The sequence below is a fragment of the Beta vulgaris genome, chromosome 5, assembly GCF_026745355.1.
Source record: "Beta vulgaris subsp. vulgaris cultivar EL10 chromosome 5, EL10.2, whole genome shotgun sequence".
In the NCBI taxonomy this organism is placed as follows: Eukaryota; Viridiplantae; Streptophyta; class Magnoliopsida; order Caryophyllales; family Amaranthaceae; genus Beta; species Beta vulgaris.
Genome location: NC_079206.1, coordinates 6660241 through 6668953, shown reverse-complemented (window position 1 = coordinate 6668953; position 8713 = coordinate 6660241). Strand labels below are relative to the sequence as shown.

The 8713-nt window shown below is 36.7% G+C and overlaps 1 protein-coding gene across 3 annotated transcripts; it reads left to right on the top strand.

Moving 5' to 3' along the window:
- The first annotated feature begins 569 nt into the window (after positions 1-569).
- On the top strand, positions 570-8284 carry LOC104892450 (hypothetical protein). Of its 3 annotated transcripts, none has more exons than XM_057394922.1 (4): positions 585-824; positions 2587-2847; positions 4586-4765; positions 7317-8284. In XM_057394922.1, the coding sequence occupies exons 2-4, from the start codon at positions 2677-2679 to the stop codon at positions 7962-7964; spliced, it is 999 nt and encodes a 332-aa protein (XP_057250905.1). In that variant the 5' UTR covers positions 585-824; positions 2587-2676; the 3' UTR covers positions 7965-8284. The 3 variants fall into 3 exon arrangements, with proteins under 3 accessions (XP_057250906.1, XP_057250905.1, XP_010676691.2); XM_010678389.4 differs by having other exon boundaries at positions 586-824; positions 2574-2847; XM_057394923.1 differs by lacking the exon at positions 4586-4765 and having other exon boundaries at positions 570-824; positions 2574-2847.
- The last annotated feature ends 429 nt before the right edge of the window (positions 8285-8713 follow it).

The window sequence follows — 8713 nt, the reverse complement described above, 5'->3', positions numbered from 1 at the left end:
AATCTCGCCAATAATTTTTTTTTAAAAAAAGCCAAAACAAGTTGCAAGATTTAAGAAAACAAATAACAATATTTTTTTCAAAAAAATTATAGAGTTTTAAAATATTAAAACTACATCGTTTATGAACATACATTCATCACACCATCCTATCCTATTTACATATCAAGGGACCATCCTCGACACCCACCACCGGCCTCCTTCATTAAACACAGAAAAAAACGAAACACTTTCTTCTTCTTTGCTTTCTTTCTCCTATAAATTATGGGCAATATTCAAGATCGTCTTCAATCTGTTTTTTCATCAACACTGGAAACACATAAACCATGGATCCCTGGAGATTGGTATGAGTCCGTATGTTATTGTGGGGCGAATTCAACTTTAGGGGAATGATCTTTTCACACCATAATTATCAGATAAATTAGATTAATCTGTTACCAATTTTCATTCCTATATACATATTAAGAGACCATCCTCGACACCCACCCCACCCCCCTATCCTATCCCCATTGATGCAATTACAACGAAACGGAAGGTATATTTGGTTCAAAGTTTAAACTGCTTGACTGCAAAGACTAGATGAGACATGAGAGGGACAGTGGACCAGTGCAAACTGCGACGCGTATCTTTTCATCACACGTGTCTTTCATGGCGGTTCTGTTACTGCCACCTCTGTACTCTTCACTTACTCCCATACCTCCTACACTTAAAACCCTTCTCTAGACTCTAGTTAAGTAGTTATCTCTCTTTCTCTCTCCTAACAACCGCTATCATTTCTGCAACTGTCAGAGAACTGAAACACCCTCTCCATTCTCTCACAATCATAGGTTATCTCGCCTTTCTCCATTCTCATATTTCCTTGTATTGTTTTTTTGCATTCTTTCATTTTTCATACTTATGTCAATAATTCCTACTTAGAACTTACAAGTAGTATTATATAATACTTGTATATGTACTGGGTTCTTTTGTGTTTTTCTGTTTGTATTGGTGCTTCAACTTTGAACAATCAAAATCAGTTCTTGCTCTGTATATAAGTCTTTTTCTCTTCTCTCCTTTTCTTGTTGTTGGATTTTATAAGCTCATTTGCATGTATGAATGTAGAGGAAAATATTATCTTATGTTTGATGTTATTGGTTTTTTTTTTTTAGTTTTTATTAATCTTGTTTGATATGGTTGTATGATTGAAGAACTGTTGGGAATGCATAATTTGATAGATTTTTTTTGAATTTTGAAATTTGAATGTTAAAGGTGCATTCTCTTCAACTTAAATAAGTTTTTCTGGTTTGCTCATGATCTAGTCAGGTATGAATATGAGGTGAAATCGGTATTATCAGGTTCAATCAGGTGTAATAAGCTAAGTTCAGTTAAGAAAACACCCTAGATGAAGATGAGGATTAGTTAGGTATAAGGCTCCATACTTGTGGGTATCTTGAGATTTGTATTCCAGATATGGGTATGTGGAGATTTTGGCTATTATTCTGAATTTCTGATTTGTATGACGTTGGCATTATTTTGAATGTTGGAAAATAGTGAAATTCTGCATCTTTAAATATCACCTTGATTTTAATCGTGTGATTTGGTAGAGGGTAGTAAAATATGGTAATGAGAGTGGAATTACACGGAATGTTGCAAGGAAAGTCTTATAAACTTTATAGAGGGTGGTATTGAGTTGAGTTGTGATGGAAATTTATGGAAAACAACATATGGTTGGATTAGCTTTGATGAGATGATAATTGAGCTTAGGCTAAAATTTCTTCATCAATGAGACTGTAATTGAGCTGATTAAAAAGAAGGGGTATGTAGATGACCGTTGCTGGGCTTTGAACTTGAGAACTTGGTCTACCTAGTTTATGCTGGTCAGGACGTGGTGGAGGTGGAGACTTATGTTTATTCAAGAGTGGCATTTGTCTATTGCACCAAATATTTGCTAGCTATGACCAGAAGACTTGCAAGCCCTATCCATTGGATGCTTGATGCAGAGTGTATGAGAGCATTGGTTAGACCTTACTTTAGTGCTTTTCACCATGACATCGATGTGATGGGAAAAGATTTATATTTCTGTTAATGTGGGTAAGCAGGGCAGTTGTTGGCTAGTGTCCATATCTCTAGGGATCTTGTTCTGTGGCCTATTACTTGAAATTCTTTTAGCGAAAGAAGATGTTGAGTTTAAAGGAGGAGGTTATTGCAAGTAATGTCTTGATTCCTACATTGAGTCATCCCAACATTGTTGTATATTAGTCTTTTGGATGTAATTTTTGACTTTTTGGGTTCTAGCCAAAAAAATGACACTCTTTTATGTTTTAGGAAATCTCTTTCAAGTGTTACCCATGATATGCTATAGCTATAGTATATGAGTTTTTTGGTTTTTTCTTGGGGTTTGTGCAGTCAATTTCAATGTTAGAAGATCACTTCATTCTGTGTATGTGTGTGCTTAATGTAGCAATATGAAGCAAGATCGGTGGTAGCATTGTTAATTATACGTTGTTTATTAATTCTGGCTATTTCTCCACTCATGTTTTTACCAAGCCTGTCAATCTAGATTACGTGTATCTTTGATTTAAATCGAAAATTGTCAGACATGTAGTGCAGATACTCGGAGAACTGCTGGTAAAAGTACTGGGTCATTCAGAAGTTGTGGCTGCTGCTGGTCGTGTAGCATAATTTTTCGTCCTGAAGCTCATGTTTTTACTTGCTATGAGGAGCCTTTGGTTAGCGATTGTTACTTGGATGCAGCTTTTGGGAGCGATAGTTAGCTGGCACACAAATTTGTGTTGGAGAATTATTTTGTGCACTGTGAACATCACAACTCTTCCTATACGAGCTGTGGGTGCACTCCGAAGAGTGAAAAAAGTAGGTTTCCTCGAAATTTTTCTTTAATTAGCTGTCTTTTCCATTTTTTTGGGTCAGAAATCTGTGAAGTATATAAATGTCTCTTAATCAGCAATGGATGTTTGATACTGTTCTAATCTTTATGTATGAGTTGACTTGCAAGTAGTATTAGTTGTTTAACTTGTATCAGCTGAATTTAGTCTGATGTATGCATTATCACTTCAATAAAGGTGTTAGAAACATTAGGTGTCATCTTCTTTAGCTATTAATGTGTTAAATGATTGACTTAGTCATTTTTGGCTCTGAATGTTACAAAAAAGAAGTATCTTTTTGCAAAAAAGCTGGTTTCACAAGAAGTTCTTTTGGCAAACTTGTTTTATGTACTGCACTCTAAGCCAAAAGTCAATAGCAAAGCTGGCCTAAGCGATTACCTAACAAGGCCTATACAAAGGAATTTGATGACAGGATGGGAACCAATAATATGCTGTAGAAAAAATAAAGCTCACACTTTTCTACCGCCTCTTCTTGCTGTCATATTGACGCTAATGCACTTTCTGCGAATACAATTACAAGATAGGTATGTAATGGAAGAGTCCTATGATAGATATTTGTGAATTGTGATCCATCTGCTTGGATAGTAAGTTTCTGTGCTTACAGACACTTATGTCTGATCAGTTAGTGGAATGGTCATTGTTATTACCGAAAATATGAGGTTGAGGTCAGCATAAGGGATTTTATGTCTTGCTTCCTACTTCCAAGCTCCTTTATTTGCTGGACTTATTGTTACTCATGGGAGTTTCCAAAAGATGATAATATAGTGCCTTCCAAATTCCTAGTCTTTGCTAACCTGGTGTGGTAGATAGTATCAAGAATTCAAGATCTTTATCCATAATATTTACAGGAGGTTTTGGGATCAGTTGGGATCAGGATTTTTAGTAGCAAAGCCACACAACTTTGAATTATGGTTCTTAACTTGCCCAATCTTGGTGCCAAGCTGTCCACTGCTACATTTCCTTTTTTTTAGTCGTCCTCTCTTTCTAGCTACCATTGTGTTACATCTCCAATTTGAATTTGGTCTTTGGTGTTCTGTGACGAATCAAGTGTTTTCATGAAGGGCCAGTCGAAAAACAGTATAGAATACTAGTAAAAGGGATCAATGCTGAGTTTGGTGCAAGATGAGGGAGGTGGATGTGCGAAGGGAGATTTGTGAGGAGGGAGGTTGAGGTATAATAGTTCATTGTTTTTTAGATCAAAATTCTAGAGATACTTTCAAGGGCAGTTTCCATCCTTGTATCTCTGTACTTGATTGAATTCCTTTTGTTGAAGCTTCGTGAAGTGAAGACACCTAGTTAATTCCACTCATTGTCAAATCTCTATGGACAATGAGTAATCATCAAGATTCAAGGCTTACCTTCATGGGATGGTGTATAAAACCTGACGTCCTTAACCTTGTCTTGGTTACCAGTTTTGCCCACTTATAATCTCTGACAAAGTTTTATATGGTGCCTCTTTGTTCAAGTGCTTCTTGACATGAAGCTTACTCAACTTGGTCTCGATGAATTCAATATTTTATTAAGTTATAACATTACTTTGCCAATTAATTTAGTAATTTTTGATGTCAGACAAGAGTGCTTCTTCTAACGCTGCCTTCATGCTTCCCCTTCTCTCATCTGTTTGGCTCTATTTTTTTGTTGGTGGGGAAGGGAAGAATGGTATGGCTCTCACACTGCAAGCTGTTCTAATGTATGCCTTGGTGCAGATGGAGAGGCTTCTCCAGGAGATGCAAAGTGAGCTAGACAACCTCTCATGGGATAACGATAAACTTGCGGCACATTTGAGGGTGGCCATTAAGGAACATCATCTCATGGAGTCGATGTTGGCTGAAATAGAAGAGGAGCATGACAAAGCTATTTATAAAATTGAATTCCTTGAGCAAGAGGTGATAAATTCTTTCTTTTACAAGCTGCATTTGTGTCCTAGAGTTCTTTTTTAATGAAAATATTGCTGATACAGCTTAACTAATTGCTGATGTTGCTTTAACTTCAATATGTGCCGATTTGGCTTTTGTATCGTTTGTCTCTCAATTTTGCTTAATTTAGATTACCATCTGTATCATTGTTTAAAGCATCGACAATAGTACATTTGCCACTTGACATTCTCCCTCTTGCGAGGACCCTTGAGAATTTTTTCAGACCATAGACAATTGTATATATTGTCAATACAAAGCCTTTAACCTGCAACCTCTTTAAGTATGGATGAAATGGACATATCCATTTCTCTGTAATGTTTAGATTCATTTCTCAAATGTGAAGATGAAATTATTGGCATATAATGGAATTAGTCAACATGCTTAAGTTACAATGAATTAAATGCATACCAAGAATGAAATGTCCTCTTTCTCCTAACATCTTCCGTCATGAAATTGACACTACATATGAATCGAGACAACAATTGTTCATCGCTTGCCAAATGTAAAACACACAACTCCTCGTGCATGGTGCATCCCCAAGGACATACACTGAGAGATTTATATCTTTCTAAAAATTTTAAATCTGAAACTTTCTTTTACATTAGACGTAGATTCTTTCTGACGGGAGAGCTAGACTGCTTATTTATTTTGCACCTTTCTGCTCCATTAAGGGCAATTTGGGTCAGTTGATTTCTTGTGATACTTTTTTATTATAGGAAAATGAAATGGTAATTGTAAATTTTCCGTACATCATCCATAATGGCAACCACCCTTAACTTGAAAGGAATAGAAAAGTCCTCTTTTAAGTTCTTTCACGAGTTGCAACAGTGAACAGTCTGAAGTGACTCTGACATCATGGAATTGTTCCCTTCAGAAAAAAAATGATGATAAGACATTGTCCTTCTAGTAGTTCCTTCATATTTGAAATCTTCGATGTTGTAACAAACAGAAACTCTCATTTATCTGGTAGGACCATAACTTAAGCAAACAACAAATAAGTTAGAACCATTGCTCGTTCAAAGTTTATGAGGGGACATCATTGAGATGGTTTCGACTTTGCGGTTAACTTTCCTCGCAATTTTGCTTATCCTTTTTCTGATGTCTGGTGACTGCTTTGTCAAATGAACTCTCTTGACGAAAATATTGGCTTTGCTACTTATCTTCCCCTAAGGTCTCTTGTACTGATGTTGAACTCAGAAAATCACTATGCTCTCCTCGACCGGACTCAAAGTAGGAAAGACTAGGTGCTAAGCGGAGTCCCAGATGATTGAGAGAGTGAAATAAGTTCTGACGGGATCTTAAGCACAAGCGTGAAGGTTATTGTTGGTACTGAACATCAATTAGTGATGGAGTTTTTGCGGAGTTTTGTGGACGGGAAAGTTAATTGTATCTTGCAAAGTCTATTGAACAACTATCAAGCAAATAGAGTTACTCATGGAAAATCAGGTTTTGGATAAGACGGGTGCATGTGTGATAGCCGATAAGACTAAGGTGGGATATGGGGTAACTTTATAAGTGACCATAAGGAAGTATGACTTATTAATAGATTATGAAAAACAATAGAAATCTAAAATTTTAGATAAATTACGTGAATGGGAGAGTAACTGCTTACTCAAGTGAGGTAACAGAAAATATCCCCACATACTCATGTAGTCACGTTTCAAGTATTTAGATATTTAGCCATTTTCAGAGTTTTTTCAGGGGTTATTTGGGATGCTTTATTCGTTATACTTTAGTACTTCATCTATCTTATAAAACAAGTTGAATCTATGGAAAATTGAAACGGTCAATATGTGAATGGAGGAAATCAGATAATCGGGAAGTCTTTCTTAAAAAATAAAGTAGTATGGGAAGTCGCCTGCATTAGAGAATGGACTTATTGGAAACGAGTATCTTTTTATTTTGTTTTTTAACTTTTTGGATGAGTGTAGTTGTACCTGCTGTTGTCAGGAGTAGCATATTGATGATAGCCATTTATCATTGCTCTGGCACTAGATCCAGAGCAAAAGATTGCCAAGTCTGTAGGTTCCATTTATGGTGTTTTTAGGTGACACCCACCTTGGGGGCACACTACTTTTGGGCCTAGAATTATATGATTGTAGCCATATAATAGCTGTTGCCAGGAATAAACTATGTGGAAGTTGCAAAACAATGTTCTTGATGAGAAAGAAAAACAGAATTATCAGGAAGTGTAGTTCAGCATGCTGAACTAGGAGTCAAATAAATGGCATAAAAGTAGTGAACTTCAAATTTATGTACCAAAATTCAGTTTGTGGTGGTGTCTCTGCACACTACAATTTAGGAATCGAGAAACTTTTCTTAACCTTGTATCACACTCCATCAGGGTATTCATCTTGGTTTAAGGCAGTGTGTATGCCAAGATTATTTAACTTCATCAGTGAACAAGTAATGATGTAATGATCTGTTTTTCAAACTTTGTTGAAATTGAAAAAAATAACAATTTAAATTCAGAAGTATCCTACTTTCAGTGTGTTACATTAGTTGAAGTGTCTTCTTATAGGTGGAGCACCTGAAAGATGAGAATCTTAGACTGAAGGAAGTTCAGACGAAGGGGATGTGGGACCCAGCCCTAAAAACTGATATAGGAGATGGGCGAATGACAAGTGATCCTGAAAGGTACGGCTTTGATGGAAGTTCTTGGCAGCCAAGCAAAAGTGGAGATGACAACTTGCTAGGAGATCCCCTGTTGCAAAAAAAATCCCTCGATAACGAGAGACAACTCAAAGCGAGCCGGATGAATCCTGTTGGGCTTGTGGACCCACTTACACCATTGATTTTCTCGAGAGATGTAGATGCAGACGCAGCTCTTGATCAAAGAAGGGAGGTTGCGCTGTCACAGAGTCTTTTTAGTGCCTTGTTATCGCTCTTGGTTGGAGGGATTATCTGGGAAGCCAAAGACCCGTGCATGCCCCTTGTGATGGCGCTCTTCATGGTGGTGGGATTGTCTCTAAGGAGTGTCGTGCAGTTTTTCTCAACTATACGAAACAGACCCGCTTCTGATGCGGTTGCACTTTTAAGCTTCAACTGGTTTGTCCTTGGTACACTTTCGTATCCTACATTGCCAAAACTCGCCCATATGCTGTCACCTGTTATTGCTACCTTTGTTGAGCGCGGGCTTGGATTTGGATTTGGCTCCGGCTCCTTGTAGTACTGTAGTTGGTAGATATTGCAGGCAGCCAATACTTTTGGATGTGTATGTCATGATTTTTGTCCTCTAAGGGGGACAGTCCATGATTAAGGTCTATTGAGGTGGGAGTTTCGTCTCTCTATCTTCATCCCATCCCTTGTTTTTTCTTTTGGCCTTTGCCTAGAAAGTTGTACAAGTGGTTTTTATAGTCATAGACATAGTTGTATATAGGTTTTTCCTTTTGCCTTTCTTTCCTTACTTTGCATTCACTATTTCACGTTGTACAAGACCCCATATTTCTATTAAGATGTGGGTGGGATATGCAATTTTCTTATTTCATAGTGCAGCATTTAACTTGATCATGTGAGATTTCTTTGCTAAGATTATTGTGGGTACTAGAAGTCTATAACTGTTGTTGATATAGTATACAAAAGTAAGAAAACAGCTACAAATTTCGAAGAGTGTTATAAACTGGAAGTTATTCTATATATAGACTCTGAGGTGTTGTCCTCGTGAGGAAGGGATCCTAAGCTTTTTATTCTTCTATACTCTTTTTTTCAACATTATATCCATGTGTTGCTTCATTTTTTTATGTTGTATCCATTTCTTTTGAAATTTTTGTGCGAACTTAGCTTTTTAATGTACAATGTCCTATTGCAGATTATGTGTCATAAATTTTGTCAACTTTTTGTGATTTGTAGGTGCTATGGTAACTTATTCATAATTTTACTAATAAAGGTTATATTTTATTGTCAAAATTCATTGATTAG

What these genes read in the sequence shown, in the direction of transcription:
- LOC104892450 (XM_057394922.1), top strand. Translation starts at nt 2,677, where the DNA reads ATGTTTTTACTTGCTATGAGGAGCCTTTGGTTAGCGATTGTTACTTGG. An exon ending in CACTCCGAAGAGTGAAAAAA is followed by an intron (nt 2,848 to 4,585) that starts GTAGGTTTCCTC and finishes GCCTTGGTGCAG; the next exon opens with ATGGAGAGGCTTCTCCAGGA. An exon ending in TTGAATTCCTTGAGCAAGAG is followed by an intron (nt 4,766 to 7,316) that starts GTGATAAATTCT and finishes GTCTTCTTATAG; the next exon opens with GTGGAGCACCTGAAAGATGA.